At 46.4% G+C, this 22,630-nt stretch overlaps 1 protein-coding gene across 4 annotated transcripts in view; it reads left to right on the top strand.

Moving 5' to 3' along the window:
• Positions 1-22,630, top strand: part of PFKFB1 (6-phosphofructo-2-kinase/fructose-2,6-biphosphatase 1) — a 302,863-nt gene that overhangs the window by 188,724 nt on the left and 91,509 nt on the right. For all 4 annotated transcript variants that reach the window (XM_069645334.1, XM_069645332.1, XM_069645331.1 and 1 more), the window contains exons 4-8: positions 11,850-11,916; positions 13,991-14,065; positions 14,640-14,696; positions 15,077-15,198; positions 20,254-20,461. In XM_069645334.1, the coding sequence (XP_069501435.1) occupies positions 11,850-11,916; positions 13,991-14,065; positions 14,640-14,696; positions 15,077-15,198; positions 20,254-20,461 (529 nt within the window). The remainder of the gene's footprint in view (positions 1-11,849; positions 11,917-13,990; positions 14,066-14,639; positions 14,697-15,076; positions 15,199-20,253; positions 20,462-22,630) is intronic.

Genomic DNA, 22,630 nt, shown 5'->3' with positions numbered 1-22,630 from the left:
AAATATGAATATAAGGAAGCACCTGCTTATACTAATTGGATATTGGAACCCGAAAAAAATCAGCACAAAATCGTTTCTGGATTCAATAAAACATCTTATTGACAAAGCAATATTGAATTATAAGAACGTCTCAATAATTTGCGCTGGAGATTTAAATTGTACGTGGTTCAAATACGACCAAGTTAATCAGTTGTTTAAACTATCACCAAAAAATGAAGTAAGTAGTCGAGCGCACTGTTGGAGCCACGTATTAGGAAATCGCAACTGTAAAATGGTAAATGGTCATGTGCCAGGTGATCAACCGCCAAAGCAAACGTGGTCGGATCATAATGCACAATCGATCATTGACTTTTTCTGGGTCTCCCAAAATCTATTTGAAAAGGATTTGTCACTGTTAATATCTCCTATGTCAAATAGTGACCATAACTTGTTGCGGTTGGCCTGTCCAGTGGAATGGACAAATGAAACAAGAATTCATGATATACCACTTTCTGTGAATGCTGGCGGAAATCGCCTTAGCATAAATGGTTCCAAAATACAAAAACTAAATCAGAAGCTTCTCTATGACAAAACAATGTCGGTTGATTATGTTCCCTTGCTTTCGGATTTCGTCATTGAAAGAGTCTCTAATCTGGTTATGGGACAAACACATAAACATTTGTCATCAACATTATTGACGCTAGCAAAAAAGGCCATGCGACGTGACGTGAGGAAATTGAAAAAATCACGTTTTGCAATAGAATCCATCAAAATTGCAATAAAAAAGTGTCGACAATTGTATTGGAATTGGCTAAAATCCCAAAAAATGATATTGAGCAAGACAAAGCAGAGCTATTAATGAAACAGTTAGTCCAGAAAAATTCTCGAGAAATCTGGGCAATCCTGAACACAGGAAACTCAAAACATCACTCTGATTTGTCAAATGGGATCGATGCGTTACAATGGGAACTTCATTTTACTAAAATCTTCAGAAATTCACAGCATGAAGAAATAAGATCTGCTGAACATAATTTGTCATCATGGGATATGCAAATCTCAGCTGAAGATATAAAAGCAGTAATACGGACCCTAAAAAATTCACATGCCGCTGGTCCAGATTTAATAACTATGTAACGTTGAAAAAACATGAAGATGAATGGGCAATGTTCATGGAATTATTGTTCCTACGATTGTCAGAAACAATGACGATTCCGGTCTCTTGGCGCGAAGCAATAATAGTCCCATCTATAAAAAGGGAAATCGGGCAGATCCAACTAACTATCGCCCGATTGCCCTGTCAGATACTATTGGGAAAATATTTGCTTCATTTTTACGCCAGAAGCTGGTACAATGGTCTGTTATGAAACAAATTCCGGACATACGGCAAACAGGTTTTACCAAAGGAGTTGGTGTCGAGGTGAATCTCCTATTAATGACTATTTTGAAAGTTGAAAGTTTAAGAACTAAATCACGATTGTATGTAGCTTTCATTGATCTATGGGGGGGCTTTTGATAGCATCAATCGATTAAAATTGTGGCAAAAATTGGAAAATTGGAAATGTCCCAGTAACTTAATTGAACCTATAAGAGCGTTATATTCAAATACCGTCATCAGCATAAGGTTGAATAACCAAGGCACCTTATCTAATCAGATATCTACAAATATGGGCGTGAAACAAGGCTGCCCATTGGCTGCCGAGTTATTCAAACTGTTTATTGCTGATATTCCAGCACATCGTAAAAATTTAAGATGTTTTCCGCCTATCTTAAATAATGCAGAAATCGGATGCATCATTTGCGCTGATGACGTGGTTCTCTTAGACAAGACCCCGATAGGTTTACAAAGGAAAATAACAAATCTACATGACTATCTAAATAAAAATGATTTGGTATTAAACACTGAAAAAACCAAGATAATCATCATTGGTAGGACAAATACCAAAAATAAAAATCAATTTAGATGGAAAATTGATGATAAACATCTGGAAGTGGTAGACTCAATAAGATATCTGGGAATCTCATTTAACAATTCATTGTGTGAACAGCATTGGAAAAATGACATGACAAATCGAATGATTCAGTTCAGTATTCAAGCTCAGTTGTTGTATAAAACATACGGAAAATTTACCTTAACCCCCGTACTGACATTTTATACCCAAAAAGTAGTTCCAGCAATAACTTTTGGGTCTGAAGCGGGATGGAACATTGACATCACCTTTTGGAATAAATTAGAAGGCTTTTTTTGGCGGCGAGTTCTGAAGATACCGGCGTATATCTCAATGAAGCAGTTAAGATATGAACTTTCTTTGAATTCTCTTCATGCATGTGTCATGTGGAAATCCTTGATGGCTCTGCGGAAAATGATCTCGACGCCAATTCCACCAGTTTATCAAGTTTTCTCCTCCAGACCAGGCACAGGAAAATCAATTCTCCTGGAAGAGTGGAAATTATGTATGGAACAGATCCTAAAACAAGCCGATTTAACAGTAGAAGCTTTGGTAACGAGACCACAAGCCGTGAAAAAAAAAATTGAACTTTCATGTTGGATTCAAAATAATGACGAACGTCTAAGGATGCCAACGACTTTAGACTCCGGGTTGGGAGCACATAAATTAGGAGTACCATGTCGCTACCTAACAAATTGTCCTTCCCGACATCATCGTGAGCAATTTCTACGTATTCGCCTAAATTCAATAAAAACCAAGGCGATGATGTGGCTTCATCATTCAAAAGAAGTAAATGACAATAAGTGTCGCTTCTGCCTGAAAGAAATTGAATCTTTGGAACATTTACTTACAAAATGTACTCAGATCATACAAAAACGAACTCTGCACTTGGGAAGCTTCAGTCCAGTGAACTTTGAATCTTGGGACTGGTGGTCATATGCAATGGCTGGCAGTTCAGTGAAATTAAGCTGCGCTGTGGTAGATTTTATAGACTCTTTAGAGCTGGAGGCTTTTTATGATCATTGATCGAAAACTGGTTGTCTTCCTTGTTTCTTTCTTGTTTTCTTTTAGACAAGATGCTGAAGTGTCATTGAAAATACTGAACTGTATGTTTAGTGAGGAAACTAACAAAACTCTTTATGTTGTAACAAAAGTCTGATGCCACAGTGTGAGCACTGAGGCAATCAAGTCTGAAGTTTCAAATAAAAAAAAAAATAATAAAAAAAAAAGGAAAACAGCTGTGTCTCCAGGCAGCTGGTGTAGAGATTGACTGATGAGCTCCACCCTGAGTATGGCTCCAAGTTCTGATGTAGGACTTGGGGGGATGGCTAGTCCTGCCTCTTAGGGGGGCCCCTATCTGGTCATCATGCTCTAACTCTGCCCCTTAGGTGGAACCCTGAGAATATCTGGTGCTAACTATTTGATGTTGAAGGCCTTCTTGTAAAATGGATGGATATATGGGTGGATGGGTGTTCGGCGAGTTACCCATCCCAGCCCAAGTCCCTGATTTCTCCTCCTGGATAGTATGCCTACACCCGGATCGAGGAGAGCCGAGCATGCCGGCACTGTCGGACCACCAACCCCCGATTCCATTAAAAGGACAGTAGCTTAAGAGTCACCAGTTCAGGAGAAGCAAACACACCATTCTTTGGGGTTGGGGATTTCCCAGATCTCATATGATCTTCGCTTCCCAGGTGTTGGAGCTGCACCACTTAAAGAGACCCTGCCCACAGTTGGTGCCATGTCACAGTTCCCTGTTCAGAGACAGTGACTAAGTGACAGTGACAAGGGGATATTCCCCATACCACCCCGGGCCCATCATCTGACAGCTTTGGGAGGCATCGGGCCCCCTTAATCACCCCACTGGAAGTCCCCAGAACGAGGCAGGGGTCTTTGACACATAACATATAAATATTAAAGGTTAACAATTCCACTAACACAATCAACAGTGCCAATGCAGCGATATCATCAGAAATCACAATAACATGTTGATCCAAAATGATTTCAAGATAACAGAAAATAACTAAGAAGACAGCAGCAACATGACAAATGTGACCAAGAAAGACCAATTTTTAGATCTACATACGAAGGGCACAACAAAAAATACAAAATGATCTGGAAGAAAAAGGAGCAAAACAGAGCAAGAATTTAAAAAAATGCCAGTTCCAGAAGAAAAGACCAGTTGGGCATTTTAGCTAATTTATAATTGGGGGATTACAGCCACAAGGAAGAAGTTGATTGGGAAACCTCACTAATACACAGTTTTTCAGCCAAACGGGTAGGCTGTATTAAGACGAGCCCTAAAAAATCATGCAAACAATGTTAAATTGTGTGACAGGTAGTCCCGTCACAAAGAATCACACTGACTATTAAAGAAAGTCCAAGGGTGTGTCCTGGTCTTGGTTCCCACCTCCCTAACCCAGACGTCCCGTGGTCAAGTTCTAAAGAAAAAGGAGGGGGAACCATTAACATAAGGAATAGGATCTGATGTCACCATAAATTAGTATATCAAGGTGAAGTATGCAAATTTCATTCAATTGCCTTGGCATAACCATACAAATTGCACAGGAGGAATGACTGTGAGGATTAACTTTGGCTTTGGATAGGCATGGGGGCCACCCTCCTCATTTAACAAATCAGGAGATACCTCTTTCCGGGGGCCTCTCTTGTCAGTAAGAAAACACTCAATGAATGCCAGTTTAGCATTATTGTGAATGAGCATCTTTTAAACTGGAATTGATATTCTCATATAGTTTTACGAGCAAAGATAAAAGAAAGTGTAGGGCTGATAGAGTCGCTGCCCCTAATATGTGTGTAGCATTTCAGATTTTCGGAGCGCAGGTAAATAAGGGTGGCCAAGAGGGAGCCCAAGAAATATTGACGTTCTCTTTGGGCGAGGAAGGTGGGATAGCTGATCGAGCGTGCAGTTGCTTGTCCTGAGTAGGTGCATTTTTTGCAGAGCTGTTTAAAGCTACTAGCAGTGGTCTTCAAACTTTTTTGGCCAGGTCCCCCCTGAGCAAAATTTGGGCTGGCCGGGACCCCCCAGAAATGCCAAATGGACAGTATGTATTGCGCGCCATCACCTGCTCCCATCACAGTCGCTGGGCTCCCTCATCCCACTCCTACCCAGTCCCTGGTCTCTCCCCACCCCATCACACACCCTGGGCTCTCCGCACTCTGCTCCCACCACTATCCCATGGTTCCGCCCATTGTGCTCCCACCATAGTCCCTGGGTTCCCCCCATCCCGTTCCCAACACAGTCTGAGGGTCAGTGGCGGCTGGTGATTTTTTAAGTGGAGGGGCATAACTATTTCCCTCAAAATTTCATAGCGACCAAGCATAGTGAGGGAGCTCGAACCAATAAAGGAGGGTTCGGAGGGGTTAACCCCTGTGAATTATTTTTAAATAATGGGTTAAAATGTTGCATTGTTGAGCATACTTTTAACAAAAAAATTGGTAAATAGCCAAACAGTTTGCAATTGGTGCTGGGGGGCCCAGGGGGCAGGCATGACATGTTTTACTGGACATCTATGATAGATGTCCAGTAAAAAGATACCATCCCTGTCCCCTGGGCCCCACTGGGCCTAACACAATCAACATGATTATGTGTGTATACAAGGCACTGCACATTTATACAGCAATCACTCTATCATTCACACGAGCATCCATCACCATACACTCACTCAGAACATAAGCATACAATCATCCATACACATGTTTAAATATAAAAAATGAACATAAACATACCTTCTGCATTGGCTTGCATGTGGGTGCTGAAATGCCCTGCTTCCATGTCCCCATTCCCGTGGAGTCCTTTAGGACTTGTAATGTCCCGGTGGCACCTAGATATCAGGTGGTGGGTTACCGCCAAACTCGTAATGAAGGCCATATTGATTAAACATTTCTTCTTAACGATTTTAAATAAAGATATTTCGGAAGCAAAAAGTGTTGTTTTGGAGCTTTGTGTGTTTAGGTCATCGGTGGGGGTTGGACCAAAGAGATAGAGGGTCTTCCTCATGGGAAAGGAGGAGATACTGCGTCTCGTCCAATGAAGCCATGACATCTCCCCGCTAGTTGTGTTCTCCCATGTGATCCTCCTCATAGAGCCGCTCCCAGGGCCCGGGACAGGTAGCATCTGCCATCCCCTGGCCACATGGTGGTAGGTCGCCGCTGGGGAATCTGTGAGGACTCGATTGGATTAATCGCAACAGGTCTGGGGGGGAGAATGGTCCATGGCTTGCATGTGGTTGGAGGGCCTTTTATCTCTAGAGCAGGATTGTTCAAAGGTCTGTATAGGCTGAAAGAGCCTTTCACTTCTGGAGCTCGAAAGTTGTTTCCAGCAATTCAAGGTTTTTGTCTGGGATGGCCAATGCTTTGCGCATGCCGGGTGGTTACTGGCTTCTCATCTTTGCCTAGGTGGAATATGTTTTGCATAGAGATAGCAGTGCCTTTCCCATCTGGGCCCAGGAGGCTAATGATTGGCACATAGTTGGGGAGCCGTTTACCTTTAGCGAGGGGTGTAGCATGCTTTTCAGGTTACAGCAATGCAATGCTAGGGCTGTATGGTCCAAACATAATCAATAGGTAGCACAGTGAGAGGTGTTGCGGTTTTCACCTTTATGCTGCTGGATAGGGGCTAGGCTGAAATAGATAGAACTCTTCTAGGCCAGGCCCTTGCCAGTGGAATCTGGTGCCCTCCCCAGGCGCCACATCATATATGGACTGGTGGGCAGCGACTTTGTGGGCTTGGGCATCTCAGTTCACCAGTATGTCAATGACACAAACGTATATTGTTTTGTCACATTAGCAGCAGACATTGATTATTTGAGGGTCGGTCTCTGTAGTATTAAATGTCTGCAAACTTCCAACAAATCCAGGGTTTTCTCTTCACACTTCCAATACCAATTCACAGAATTGTAATTGTTGGCTATGTCCCCCACATTGGGTTCTACTACCAATATTCTTGGCTATACCTTGGCCCCACACTTTCTCTCAAATCCCATAATGCTCTGATCTGTAACTGAGTTGAATCTTACCAGGCTTCAGTGTATGCAATGCCATCTGCTTGGTCTTCCAGCTTCTTCATTGGCCTCGCTGAGGCTACTCTTTACACTTCTCCATGTCTTCATTTGGATTCTGGAAAATAGTATCACTTTCCTCCTATTCGTTCACTGTGGTCTCTTATTTCATTTTGGTGAACAGGCCCTGTCAGGATAGCGGGGAGTCCACCCCAAGCCAAACAGGATGCCAGAGTGTCAGCAGGCCCCCTCCCGACCACTTCTTACCTGCATTGATGCCTCCACAGCAGAGGAAGACATCAGCAGCAGCGGGAAGAGACACCGCAGGAAATAGACATCTGTTAGATAACGTAGGGGGGTACTGTGAGTGGCTGAACACTGGCAGCTTCTCCTCGGAGAACGTGGAGAAGGGTTGCCATGAACCAGGGGGTACAGCAACTCCCACCACACCGGCTAGCAAGAGACGTAACTCAGCCACCTTGCGAAGGGGGGACGGGCGGACAGACCAACACCGGTCGCTGCAAGAGCAACATGAACTTGGCCCACTAGCGCACCAGGGATTGTTCCTAAAGGGGAGAGGCCCTATAAATCAGGGCCCCACTAAACCACCATGGAATTTCTGTAAGCGGGGAAGACCGCTAGAGGAGCTTGAGGAGAACAGATGGTCTTGGAGAAATGCAGCAGAAAGGGGGCGGGGCTTACTGTCCCTTTTAAGCCTTCCCTGGGCCTCCCCTATCACATCCCAAGAGCTAGGTAATAGGTAAAGGATATGACATGGTGGGTATCCACTCCTGGGAGGGGGTGGGGGATATAAGGAGGTGTGTGTGAATGTGCAAGTGTGGGTTAGTTGTGTGAGGACAGGAGGTTATGGAGGACGCCCAAGAGACCAGAGAAGGGAGAGCATTTGGAGTGCAGAGGTTATTGTTAATTGAAGAGCCAGAGTAGAAGGGGTAGCGTGAGAGTGGAATAGCAATAGTGGTAGGGGGGTAGTAGTAGTTCAGAGTGAGGCAGCAGGACTAGCAGGTGAAGGAAATAAGTAGTAGAGCGGTAATCAGTAATAGACGGGTGAGCAGGGCACCATATCCATGGGTGTCCCTGAGGGTTCGACCAGGGGCTAGAGAGAGAGGTGAGCAGGGCACAATATCCCTGGGAGTCTAGAACATGGGAGGGGGGCAGTGAGTGGGAGTAGGGAGTACAGAAGTAGCTATTAGCATAGGGTAACATAGAGCTTGACACGCGAGGAACAGTAAGGGGTGGGGAGGGAAGTAAGATCGAAGGGTTGAGGTGGAAAGGCAGAGTGAGAGACTGGTGGGTCAGTAACGGACTGGGATTAAGAAGGGAACAAGGACAGGTATGAGAGTGTATGCACACAGCGAGTGTGACACAGGGCAAATGAAGGCACAGCTCATTACTCCCTGAGAATAATAAGCGGGATATAGGCAAGGGAGAGTTAGAAGTTCCCTAGGGAGTCAGATAGGTGGCGACTTAGGGAAAACACCTGAAGTGAGAAAGAGAAAAAGACTGATCCTAGTCCTACTAACACCCGATAGGGACGTCTTCAGGGCTCAAGTTGAGGGTACACGTGGCTGTCTGTTATGAATTTACGCTGCCCCCGGGACACAATCCGCAGTCACCAGGTTTGCAGGCCGGACACTTTACCATTGTACCATATTACTTGATGAGAAATGGCAGAGAGCTTAAGTTGAAATGCCACAGCAGTTCAGTAGATATCCGTTTCCTTGCCTGGAATTACTGTCGGAAACGGCCAATGCTCTGAGGTTGGTGTGGTTTGACAGTCAGTAATTTTCTGATTGGCAGCCGAAATCTCCGACACAGAGCTTATTAATCATTGTGTGAGCTGGGAGCTTCCAGAAAAGGAAGCCCTTAGGATGGAAGGAGACAACGCTATGCACCTGGGCATTGTGTCCTGGCAAGACCCTATAGTACAGTGGTATTCAAACTGTGGGGCGCGGCCCCCCATGGGTCCGTGGGTGCATCCCTGGGAGGGCCCTGGGGGGGGCACTGAGAGCTCAGCAACTGTCTCAGGCAACAATGAAAAAGTGGCCCGCAGTTGTGAATGGCTATTCATTCCTTTAGTCACAGACTGGGCCTCATTACAACTATGGCGGTACGGTAACAACGGTGCCGGTAAGCTACCGGCACCGTTGCTACCGTACCGCCATAGTAAGAGTTGTGCTTGTGGGTACCTGACAGCCCACCAGGTGTGACCTGGCAGGCCGTGCAGCACCCGCGAGCACAGTTCGTCGGATGCACGGCACCGTTATTAATGGAGCTGGTGCATCCGAGCTCCCCCATTCCCATTTGAGCCCTATCGGGCACAAATGGGAATGGGGATCTACCAGGACCGGCACCCGCGAAAGGGCAATTATCAGGTCCGCCTAACTCGGCATGACCCGGTAATTGCCCATTCGCGGGTGCCAGACCCGGATGCAACTCCTGTGTCAGCCGTGCCGGTTTTACCGGCACAGCTACCGCCAGGGTTAGGGTTGTAATGAGGACCACTGTTTCAATAGTAACCAAGGGGGTGCTTTGTGTTAAAATGTAAGTAAATTGTGATATATTCAGCAACAATGGTCAAAATTACTAAGTGCATAGTAAAGTAACTCATCAAACTGGTCCACATGGGCCAAAATGGTGGCCCATTTTGACTGGCCCACACTAGCATTTTACATTTTTGGTACAGGCATTGCCCTATAGGCCCGTCAGAGCCTGGCAGCTCATCCATAATGGCGAGAGGATGCCTACCCATTGGCCCCTCACCCATTATGGAGGAGCTAAGGAGTCAGCCCAGTGAAAAAGTGAGTACTCCCTCAGCTGCTTTATCCAGCTGATGGAGTGCTCCTGGGCTGGCTGAAATGTCAAAGGGAAACATGGTTTCCCTTTGCCAGTTCAGTTTAGTTCCCCAGCCGCACATGCTCACTGAGCTATGCGAGTGGTGGGGCGTTTTGCTTCGCCAGCATTGCATAGCTCATTGGAAATGCTGGCTGGGGCACTGCATGTCTGTATGTCCGAGGGGGAGCTCCTGCGCCTCCTCGTACATATCGACCCCATTTTCATGGTTTGCGTGAAAACCATGCCTGCCGGGGCCGGTGCCCCCCAGCAGGTCAGACCTGCAAGGAGCAACGGCCCATGCATGCATACTTGTAGTCTGGCTGTCTGGAAAGGGTACTGGTACGCTGCTACCGGCACCCTTATTTTGGGACCATCAGGCTTGTAATGAGGGCCCATGTGTCCAATGAAACCCATGGACTCCAACTCCCAGAATCACCCAAGTACTGAGACGAGGAGGATGAAGGAGTTTGTACAAGGCACCAAGAGCTCGAAGCACAGCATGCAATCTAGTTGTCTTTCCAAATTACCTGTGCGTGGGACATTTAAAGATGGCAACCGCAGTACTGAAGGAAGCAGTGCAGGAGAAGACGTCAGTTGGTATGCAGAGGCTTGGCAGCACGAGAAACACGTACCGGAGTGGCGGAGCGGAGAAGACCAGTGGGATTGAAGGAGAAACACAGTGTGCGAGCAGGAAGTGCTGTGGAGACGCTGGGAATGGCAAGAGTGTTCCTGGGTGCTCGGCAGCTCGAAGGGGCAGCGTTCTCAAGACCAGGACCTGAAGGGGAGCAGGCATGTGACCGCAGAGTCGCAAATGAAGCTGGAAGGACATCTGCGCACTCTAGAATGGGAAGTGAATGAAAGAGCTTAACTGAATAAGCGCAAACCGAATCAGAGACGCTGGAGAGAACCGGTGAGTGTACCCGAAACCAGTGGGACCCTGGGGCTTTCCAACACCCGCGCTAGCGACAATATGAATGTCAAACCATTGCTCAGACTACAAGAAGTTTGTTTGAATGCAGAAAAGGCAAAGTACAGAATCAAACTCTAATAAGAAGTTTGTTTGAATGCCAAAAAGTGAAAGTACAGATTCAAACCCCAGTGAGCTACATGAGATGTAAGTGTGGGGCAAAGTTTGAGCGAACATTAGCGCAAAAATATATACCTAATCAAGAACAAAGCATGCCATTTTGGTGATAGAGAGGAACTGTGAAATACATAAGAAGTCCTGGCAAAGGAAAGATACCATGGAACTAAAATGCATAAGAAGTCCTGGCAGGGGCATGTACCAAGAAATTCGCAAAGCTACCAGATATAACAGTGGAGAGGAGAAACTTAAGTTAAAGAAAGAATGTTACAGAACGTGTTGCCTAAACAGGAACCTTGTCAATCAAGGAGAGACACAAAGGAACTGTTCGTAAAAGAGACAATTGCCATCCTACTTAAGAATCCAGGGATCCCTCTGGATCTATGGTCCTTCACCTTGACCTTGAAGAACATTTATTTGGAACTATTCTTATTTTCAGTTGTGAGCACTTTATTTACCAATATCAGGTTGAAGATATTTCCTTGCACTCTTCTTTGTTTTGTTTATAGTGTGAGGGTCAGGCTAGGACCTTTTGGACACAAGGACGGCTTTTCAGTTATTGACATCCTGACATAGATCATTATTTTTTAGTTTTTAGGTAGGGAAACTCCTCTTTAGAATAGGGTCAGAGAGGCATTTTCCAAACCCATTTTTCATTCAATAAAAGTCTTAAGGTATAAAATGACAACCTTGTGTCCGACTCTCATTGCTACCTCCTCACACTGTACACATCACTGACTGTCTAACCTTAGTAATGAAAGGCTCTAGCCATGCATAGGGGAAAACTCTACATCGATAGTGTTATGGTGCATGATCGCACACGCGCGCACACACACACTCTCTCTTTTTCTCTCACACACACCTTATGTTGCTCTGCAGAGATGGTGTCAAGCTGTTATTGTGCTAGGTTTGTGATACGAGAGGTGCCTGGACAGCGTGACATGACCAGCCTTGCGTTTTGCTTTGCAGGCAGTGCGCCCTTGCAGCCATGAGGGACGTGGAGACCTACCTCTCCGAAGAAGACGGCCATGTCGCTGTGAGCACAGCTCGTTAACATTTCATTGCCCAGGTTGCAAACAAAGGATTGAAATGCTGAGGCTCCCCTGTGCATGTGGCAGTCCCCTGCGCTGTCTGGACACTGCGTCAGGCTTGGAAAAGAGAAAGGATCAAGTCCACACCCTAGAAATAGCCTTCCTTACCCCTCTTTCCATGGCAATTTAACATGATATGTGCCCTAGAAAAAGGTTGATTTAGGGAAGTATGTGGCGTATTTTGACATGCCCACAGGCAGGTTTGTGTAGTGAGATTGTATATCACTGCACAGATTTAACACCTTACTCTGGTTTTGCTAATTAAGGGCCATTCGGGGGCACAATATGTGGCATCAATTGTGCAGTGGGAATACTTCTTATTTTGGGTCGTGGGTAAATCTCAGTTTAAGACCAAAGTGACTTGTCTGCACTGAACTCCAGCATCAAGGGAATTAAGGAGCACCTCACAGTTACAACATCTCTGGCAGCTGGAGGCACTTTGTAATTGCAAGTATTTACAGCCCAGCGGCTAGCTGGGCAAAAGTGCCCTGTTGTAGCTCCTAAACTTGTGGGCGTCAAATAAAACAACACAGCGCAGGAGTGGTAACAGGCGGTTTGGCCGCAGGAGATTTCTAGGGTGAATTGGTTGAATATTTATTTGCCGCATTTTTTCGCAAAAGTATGTGGGGGGGTGGGTTAGGAGAATAATAAAGGTGGGAGGTTATTAAGGAGGGCTTTTGGGGGGCCTGCATACAGTAAAATGTCCTTAAAGAAAAACACACTTGACCAAGCCAGTTTCGCTGATTGGCTGGTGCTCGGGAACCAGCAAACACCATGAAACACTTACACTTATTTTAAGGGGCATGTCCCTCTGACGGGGGTCTCAGGGGAAGCAGTAAGAAGGGAAATACCTTCCAAAAAGTAATCTTAAGCTTCTGTCTCATAGCCGGGGACGCCCATGCGTGGGCATTCAACTCTTGGAGCCTGTTGCCCCCACTCTCTCTCTCTCTCTGTACTGTATAGGGTTGGCGTGAGTCTCAAGTGAAAATAAGTTCCTGCCCTCCACCTGTGCAGGTCCAGGCACTCCATAGAAACGTACTGAATTATTACAAAGGGTTGTAAAGCACGACCCTGCCCCCTGGCACTCATCTCTGAGCACTGGGGGGGGCTGCACAGGTGCCTCAGAACATTGTTTCAAGCACTGATCTAGAAAAGAAAGGTTGTACTTGGAGACTGGCAATGACACACAGTTCACTGCCTTGCCCTCCCTGGGTCAGGCTGCATTCTAGCATCGTATTTGGTGCAAGCATTGCTTAGTTGGAGACTAGAAGTCACATCTAGTGGTCTAACTTAACCTCCTTGGCGCAAGCTGCATTCTTGCATCTTGTTGGGTGCAGGCATTGCTTACGTGGAGACTGGTATTCACGCCCAGTGGACTGCCTTGCCCTCCGTGGGTCAGGTTGCATTCTGGCATCGTATTTGGTGCAAGCCTTGCTTAGAAAGATACTGGCCATCACACCCCGTTGACTGCCTTGCCCTTCTTGGACCAGGATGCATTATTGCATCGTGTTGGGTGCAGGCGTTGTTTACGTGGAGGCTGGTAGTCACGCCCAGTGGACTGCCTTGCCCGTCTTGGACCAGGCTGCATTATTGCATCGTGCTGGGTGCAAGCATTGCTTGTGTGCGGACTGGTAGTCACATCCAATTGACTGCCTTGCCCTCCCTGGATCCGGCTGCATTCTTGCTTCGTGTTGAGTGCAGCCATTGCTTAGGTGGAGACTGGTAGTGACACCCAGTGGACCTCCCTGGCTCAGGATACATTCTTGTTGCATGCCGGAGGCAGGAATTGCTACGGTATGCCACGTATGCAGTTAGGTATTTCTTGGTTCTGATAGGAAATGGAGATCTGTCTTCGGTGAGTCTTAACTTAATGTTCACTTTCAGGGTCTGCTAGGGAAGCTTCCCATGTGTAGAGGCAAGGCCCAATTCAGGTTAACATAGGAGGGCATAGGGTGGGTACAGGAGGGTGCTAAGGTTGCTGGAGAACTTGAAATAAACTGTTGAACATTGGTCCTGCAGGTCTTTGATGCCACCAACACCACAAGAGAGCGGAGAGCCCTGCTGCTCCAGTTTGCGAAGGAGCGTGGCTACAAGGTAGAGTGAAGTGAATGATTAAATTCCTTGTGCCCATGTCAATGCTGAAGGCCAGACATCTTGTGCCTAGGTGAAGCGGTGTGTGGTTGCCCCTGCAGCAGGTATAGCATGGGGGTTGGGGAAGATTGCAGCAGGCAACAGCTGAGGTGAAGTGGCCAAATTCAGAATGATCCTAGTTGTGCAATAGCGGGGGGTACCGCAAGACTGAATTGGGATACCCGGCCCGGGGGTGTGCGGGACACAAGACTTTGAACAGCAGGTGATCCTCAAGGTCACACTACAGGGGCATTCATGGGGAAGTGTATGGATTCCAGTTCTGGATGAAAGGGTGCAATGCAGACAAGACTCAAGTACTGTGTATGATCTCAGCTCTGGGCTAGCACACAGAACAACATGATCGAGGTTCCTTGATGAAGGGGCTTGGGGGTCCCAGTACTGGAATAGCAGGGGTATTTAGGGTGAGGATTAAGATGCATTGTTAGAGCCTCGGGTGGGTCCCATCTCTCAGTTGTGGACAATACTATTTGAACAAGGGTGTGAAAGCTCTCATGAAACCTTTTTTCCCTACTCGCAGGTCTTTTTCATCGAATCCATATGTGACGATCCTGAGATCATCGCTGAGAACATTATGGTGAGCTCCCATTGGATGACCCCTCCCCATCAAGTTGTGATATCAGTCTCACTGCGCCCCTCATACAGCAAGAGGCTTTAAAAGGCAGGCCGGGCTCTTATCCTATAGCGACCAGCAATCGGTATTGCCCTATTTATCCCGATGACCAGACAGGCTGGCACCTCCTAAACGGAGTGCCTTTGGTGCTAAAAGGCCCGTGCGAGTGAATTTCCTCATAGAGTGGGCACTGTTCTTTGGATCGCTTCTGGGGACTTAGTATAATTTATGGTCAGAATTTGGTACGCCTGAGCCCCTCATCATTGCCAGGCTCTTCACCGAGCGGAGCCATGCTTGATCCATCCCCTTCCTTCACCGTAGCTTTCCTCGTCTTTTCCCGCCAGCAAGTCAAGCTCTCTAGCCCTGACTACAAGGACTGCGATCGCGAGGAAGTGGTGGAGGACTTTATCAAGAGGATCGAGTGCTATCAAACCTACTACGTGCCACTGGACGATGAGCTGGACAGGTAACCTGCATCGTCTTGTTTTGTATTTTATTTTTACAGTGCTCTTATCCAATGGGTTCCATGTGATATTAACGAATTAATTTTTTTAACGAAACGTTTTTAACAAAAAATATTTCTTTTTTATTTAGTAAAAAATGTGGGGGGTCCCCCCACCAAAACCCTCATTTCCCTTACTTTCTAATCACACTCCACCCTCTTCCCCAACGTTTAAACCCCTTATCCTACCCCATATATAAATTTAAAAATAAATCGGTATTCTTTCGTTAAAAACGTTTCGTTAAAAATGTTTTTCGTTATTTTGAATTCGGTAACTTCACTGCATACCATCCAAAGCGCTGTAAGGTTGATTTTGAAGCATGGTACAAACGCAGTGAGCAAACAGTGGCTCAGCGCACATGAAAAGAAAATGACACAAAAAACCTCGATACTTCCAAATACTGATCGAAATGCAGCAAGAAGCAAATATTCATTTAACTGCTTTCTAAAGTTATCGATGAAGAGCAACTATGTAGATCCAATGGATGAGCATTCCATAGCTTAGATCGAAAGCGAGATAAAGCACCTGGAGGACGCGCGTGCAGATACAAAGATCGGAGCTGGCGGAAAGGAAGAAAGTGAAATAGGTTCAGAGAGAGATACAATGGCGCCAGGGCTTGAATGGATTTAAAAATCATACATAACATATGAAATTGAAATCGATAAAAACATGCAACCAAACCTGAGCGAGATATGGGGGAGATTGAAGATGCAGAGCTTCAAATAGATTGAAAGGGGAGTGGTGCATATTTTGGACACCAACACACAACGAGCAACAATCACTTAGACAACAGACTAGGCTACATTTGAATACAAACTTCCAACTGACAAGTCACCTTAATTGTTAGACAACATGTCCACATGAGCATTCAACAAAGTTTCATATGAACTTCAACAGCATACAGTATACTGCAGTTTAACCGCATCCCAAGGTTGTGCTTGATAACATCTCCATGTGCCCGCTGGATCACTTCTCAATTTAGTCACTAAACAACATCTGAATTTAACCACTAAACTGCATCTCAGCTTAAGTACAAGTCAACATGTGTATGATTGAGAAAAGAGCTTCAGCAACAAATTCTGTACGTAGACATGTAGGGCTAAGAGAGAATTCCCAAGATTGGGTGCTTTCTATTTATGTCTAATTTGTAGAGCCATAACTGGCTTCATGGCCCTAGATCCCAAGGAAGCAGGTGACAAATTTAGTCAGAGAAAGCTGAAATCAAAGAGCTACATTTTAAGTTTGTGGTAGAAGATCAGAAGTGAGGGGGACTACCCGATCGAGATAGGGAGGGAGTTCCAGATGGAAGGGATAATACCAGAGCACACACTTTCAGGATGATATGGTATTTAATGACGCACCTACACAAAAGTGTTTCAAGGAAAGCAATGCCTGGTGATTGGGAAAAGGCATGAATTAGCAGAGCGAAGACACTGTGCGGTGGAGTAACGTTTGAGATTAGATGTAAGAAAGCGGGGTCAGGCAATGGAGAGAGGGAGCAATAGAAAATACAAAGGGTTTGAAAGAAAGTAGGAAGCCAGAGGAGGTTGGTGAGGTTGTGTGAATTGTAAGTGGAGTGACGGAGACCAAAGATGAGATAAGCACCGGAATTTGGAATAACCTGTAGGTTTTTGAGTTTGTATGCAGGAAGCCAGAGATTGGGGGGGTTGGTATAATTGAGTCACAACTGGATAAGTGCAGAAGCAGCTGAGTCAGATAAAGAGAGGGGGTGTGGAGGGAAAATCTGGCACACAAGACAGAGATGGTAAGAGGATGGAACCTTGGTGATTCCGGGAGTAAAAAAGGGGGAGTTTATCAAATCTGAAAACCTAGATTTCTAACTGTGAAAACAGAAGGGGAACATATTCCTTAAAATGGAGACCAAAAACATAAGCCCCAAAGGATTGAGGGGACACACAGATAATATCTTTACACTTGAGATGTAGATGAGCGGTTAGACATCCACAATGCGATAGCACAGAGGGAGGTCTGAAACCTAGATACAGTGGCACCCAGCTCTCCATCAAGATAGATGAGCAGCTGGGTGTCATTGACATAGGTACAGGAAAAATAACCAAGTGGCGATCCGAGAAGCTAAGGTCGGAACATAAAGATCAAAAAGGATAGGCGAAGAGAGAGGAGCATTGGGGTGCACCACAAGTGAGAGAAAGTTGGGGTTAGAAAGAGCCTGATTGGGCATTTTAGCCACTCTACAATTAGGGCATTACAGCCACAAGAAAGAGGTGCCGTGGCCTGAATGCAAAGAGGTGAGCAGGAAAAAGATTGATAACAGCCAGTTAGGAAAGAGGCGTTTCAACCAAATGCAGCACCAGCTATACCAAATGTGTGCAAGCAAGCAAAGAGTACGCAGTGATCAACAGTGTTGAAGGCCACCGACAGGTCATGCATCACTAGACCTACCACACTACCTATATCCGCAGCCATGTAGAACTCATTGAGTATGCTAAGGAAGATGGACTCTGTCCTCAACCATGGTAAAAAAAAAAACGTCTTGGAAGGAGTGGAGAACATGGACCTTTCAATGAAAGTCTGGAGTTGGGAAGTAACAGCAGCTTCAAGGATTTTTGCAGGGGCAGGGAGCAAAGAGATGAAATGGTAGTTAATGGGAGCATGGGCCTTTTTTGAGAAGGGGGTGATGATCGCCTCTTTAAGAGAGAGGGGAACCAATCACAAAGAGAGAGAATTGTTCAAGATTGAACGCAACGCCGCAGATAATCAAGGAGCAGGATTTCACGAATCGAATCAGGCGGGGGTTAAGAGTAGAGCCGACTTAATTTCATAAAGATGGATGACACAATCATCAAAAGAAAGAGGGGGGTGAGAGTAGCCAGAGGAAAAGTGGGCAAATGGAGAGGAACAGTAACAAAATGGGTGGAGGAGAAGAGGACGAAGAAGAGTCACAAGCAATGGTGGCCCTAATAGATTCATCCTGGGAGTGAAAAAAGTGTTGACCTTTTTGCAAAACTGAAGTGAAGGAGTGTTTGAAGACACAGTGACAGGAGGGTGGACAGGAAAAGCTTCTTCTTTGGTTTAGGGGCGGGCCTGATGCAAGTGGAGAAAAGGGAATGTCTGTCAAGAAAAATAACATTTTTATAGCATTCATGTTCCGCTGATAAATCTTTTTGCTAGCCAGAGAGTAGTCACATCGCCAAAGACCTTCAGCCGTCTTAGAGGGTTTTATCCATGTAGTAAGTTCTGGGGTACACTATTTAGAACATGACGATCTACAGGCATGTGTGGGCGTTTTTAAAGGATGAAGTGAATAGAGAGCCAAAGTGAGCAGGGTGTTAAAGGCAGTAAGTCCCAAAGCTCACTCAACACAGGAAGATGGCGGGGTGGCCTGGAGGGGAGACGATGAAAGTGGTCACTGTTAAGTTTTCAACGAGATCTGGAAGAGAGTTGGACAGGAACAAAGAGTAGTAGGGGGGGTGTATAGTAACGAGGACAGACAAATGACCTGACCAGGCAACAGGGAAGAAACCCTAAAAAGGGTTAGAAGAGACCCTAAAAAGGTTTGGGGTGGAGAGCAAAATGTCCAGGGAATGTAGAGCCTGATGTGTAGAGCCAGGCACTAGTTGAGCAAGATTGTAGGCGGCCATGTTGGTAAAAAGCAAATGGACACTGGGAAGTGCAGCACGTTCAGCCATACAAGTAGAGAGAAGAAGAAAGGGCAAGCTGAGAGACAGACTGCATGAAGGAGTCTGTACAGAAGAGTCAAGGAGATCCGGGCGGTAGATCAAAGCAAAAGGAATGGAAAGAGAAGGAGGGGAAAGTAATGGAACTGCCAACATGGCCGCAGAAGACAAAGAGGGGGAAAGTACGTTTGTGACATGGAGGGGAATACAAGATGTGCTAGCCACATCTGCTCCAATGGGGGAGAGAGAATCAAAATGGAGTATTTTGTAATCAGAGGGTTGGCAGCCGAAAGGCCAGGGCCAGCGGAATCCTGGAGCCAGGTTCTGTTAGAAACAGCAGGCCGGGAACCGATAAAATCAACTAGCTTCAGAAGAAGGCTTGGTCGTGCAGTATGGGGGTCTTGGGGAGATGATACCAGCAGACATCTGGGGTGCTTCTTAAAGGAAAAGGTGGTGCTATTTCAGGGCGGTTTTGAAGCCTGACACAGTGAGTAATGACTTGGTCAGCAGGGAGTTGCAATGGAGGGGAGCGGGAAGGGGTATGGTGAAAAAATGACAGGCAGCACAGAGGATGTTGTAGAGGTTTTGTGACCTCAGGTTGCAGGGGTTTGAGAATTCAGAGCTAGGTTGATATGGGTAACTGGCCCATTATTGGATTTAGAGTGCGCACGGTAGCCACCCCACGAGGAAGTGGAATGCAGACATGGGCGAAGATACAGGGAGCTCAAAGAGGGTGTGGGTATGATATGATATGATAGGTTATTTATAACGCGCTTAATACCTAGAGGGTTCTAAGTGCGGACCCGGGGATGGAACCTGTGTTGCTCCGTTTCGTCTTGCTTCCAAGGCGAGCGCGTTGCCGTTGAGCTATCCTCCCGGTAACAAAGTGAAGTATCTTGTCAGTTTGATAAAGGTAGTAGAGAGGGTGCTCCCATGAGAATCCTGGAGTAGTGGCCCAGCCTATCAAGGACAAGGAGGGAGATGAGTGTCTGAGCCGCGTGGAAGCGGAGCTGGGGCAGGTTTTACGGATCTCCAGGAGGGTAAACCCAGCAGCCGCAGCGGTGGAGATGATGAACTGTTGTAGTTTGAGATCACTGCTCAAGAGCACCCACAGATTGTGAGCCATGGGGATGGGGTCAGGGTGTCTGGAGGAAGGGATAGAGAAGAAGGGAGCATACTCTAAAAGCGACATGCTGGGCACAGATATTTTGATTTAGTAAATGTGGTTACACCTCGCCTCGATGGCCCTTACCCTCACTTTCCCTCCCGTCACCCTCATACTGACACCGATGCATAAGCAATTCTATCCTGAATAAACTCTTCCTGATTGTCCTGTATGCTTCACTCCTCTCTCATCTACAGTAGCCTCTCCTACATTAAGATCTTCAATGTGGGCAGCCGGTACCTGGTGAACTGCGTGCAGGACCACGTGCAGAGCCGCACTGTGTACTACCTCATGAACATCCACGTGACGCCGCGCTCCATCTACCTGTGCCGGCATGGGGAGAGCGAACTGAACATCAAGGGTCGCATCGGTGGGGACTCGGGGCTCTCCACCCGGGGCAAACAGGTATGCAGACTGTAGGGTTGCAGAATGGTGATGGGGGCCCCAAGAGTCTATTAGAGGTAAGCCCAGGGCTGGTGGAGGGTAGCATCAAGGAGGAGACAGTAAGAAACCCCGGCAAAGGTGTAGGAGAGCGTAGGACACATGGATGGCAGTCATGAGAACACCAATTCTGGGTCTTATAGTTTTGTCTTTTCCATTGTAAATTTAGGCCAACAGATCCCAGAAGGTCAAGAAAAAACTAGACTGGATTGCTTTCCCACGCATGGAACGGGGAAACTTGTGAGCTCTGCAACAGTGAGATGGGAGGGAGCACAGGGCTGTTCGAGGTAGGCTTTATTACAGCAAAGACGAGGCAAGGAGTTCAGAGAAAGAAACACAGCACGGATGGAGGAAAGTCATGGGGGCACAAAGGGTGAGGCAGAAAAGAGCACAGCACGGCAGGAGGGAAGTACCATAGGCACCCGGCACATGGGGGCAGAGGGGGCAGTTCCCCCTGTTCTCCTTCAACAATGGGGGCAGGAGTTTCATTTAGCCCCTACACAGATTCTGCAAACAGAAATAATAAAAAAAATCAGAATAAGTACCATGCTCTTCTAAATCACTGGGCACTGCAGGGCTTCGGGCTCCTCTCCAGCTGGGCTCAGGCTTGGGTAAGATCTTGCAAAGTAAGTAAGTGCGGCTCACTTCAAAGTAGGAAGGCCGCCTTATCTTCACCCCAGCATTGATTTGGGGCTGGTGGGGTGAGAGTGGGAACAGGCCAACGCTGTTTGCAGGCACTATAGAAGTCAGGAATCCTAAAGCAGAATGCCGCAAAAACACAGCTTAGCAGGTTAGGCGACTGCCGCTTGGTGTGGGAATTTCTGCCCCTATAGGGAAAATCAAAATGTGGTTCTGCCCCGGCAGTGAAAGTCAATAGTTGGCACCCATGCTTGAAGCACAAAGGAAGAGCTGTAAGGGAACACAAAGGCAGGGGTCTAGGAAGCAGTGGGGCGAGAGGGGCATATCCCCCGCAAGAGTATGGAGTGGAAGGATGCCCTCTACATTTCCAGGTGAAGCAGGCTCCCAGTGTGGGAAGGGCCCTCACCTGGCTTCCTGATGCAAATAAGCCAGTCTACATTATCTAAAGAACCTAAATGGCACTTCATGATATTGTATAGTGGGCTGCCATACTTCCTGACTGTTGTTGACCACAACTTAAGATCTGATGAATTGTTCTGTAATGCGTTCCATGTTCACAATTTTACAAACAGTTTTTGTGTCCATTATAACGCAAAAGTGTTTATATCTTTATTTTCCGAAAAGAATGATCATGTGCAATAACCTACATGGAAATGCATGTTGAGTGCCGCAATGGTTCAGAAGATAGCTCAGTGTGTTAACTACTTGTTGCAGAGATCTGTATTCACATGCCAGATCACAATACGAGGTCTCCTCTCTCTGAGGTAGATACATTTCACTGCATAGCCTTTGGTGATGGTAACACCTTCTGTACTACAAAGCAATCAGCCTCATTACGAGTATGATGGTAGTTCCCATGTAAATACCACCCTACTCATTTGCAGTATTGTCAGTCACATCAGTGGCAAATCTGTCAGGTTATGAGTTATGGGTTGGCAGTTGTTGTTTCAATTCACGCAGTCCCCCATAGGACTCCATTGAGGGTTTGGAACCTTTACCGGGGACTGTGATAAATCCTCACATTTTTGGAGGTAATGTGGAGGGAAAGCCTTCCACACTTGCTGGCCGGTTAATGCTACAAATCAATCAAGCCTCATAATATGATAGTCCGGTAAAGATAGTGGTAATTTCATTGCTGCCACTCTTTTACCGCACCGCCATACTCATAATGCAGCCCAGCATAGGTACACCAGAAAATTGCTACTGATAAACAGTAGCATAATATCAGTATGGTGCTGGTTTAGAGCTCGACCCTCCAAACAAGGGCAGAAAAAACTGTGCAGGCCCAATAAGAAGCATAGAACAGAAGGTAGGGCGCAAGTGAAGTCAGGCGACCCATGCATGGTAATTAGGAACTCAGAAAGTAACATAGATTCGAAAGACCTGCAGCGAGTAGCGTGGCCGGGAGAGGCACTGCCCAAGGGTGTCTTGGAATCATAGAACACAAAAGGCCTGTGCTAACTTGCGCTGGTCACAAAGCATTATCGTAAATCA

Source organism: Ambystoma mexicanum, chromosome 2p (genome assembly GCF_040938575.1).
Source record: "Ambystoma mexicanum isolate Mex_15411 chromosome 2p, UKY_AmexF1_1, whole genome shotgun sequence".
In the NCBI taxonomy this organism is placed as follows: domain Eukaryota; kingdom Metazoa; phylum Chordata; class Amphibia; order Caudata; family Ambystomatidae; genus Ambystoma; species Ambystoma mexicanum.
Note: the sequence above shows the minus strand (reverse complement) of the source record. Positions and strands in the feature narration are given on the sequence as shown.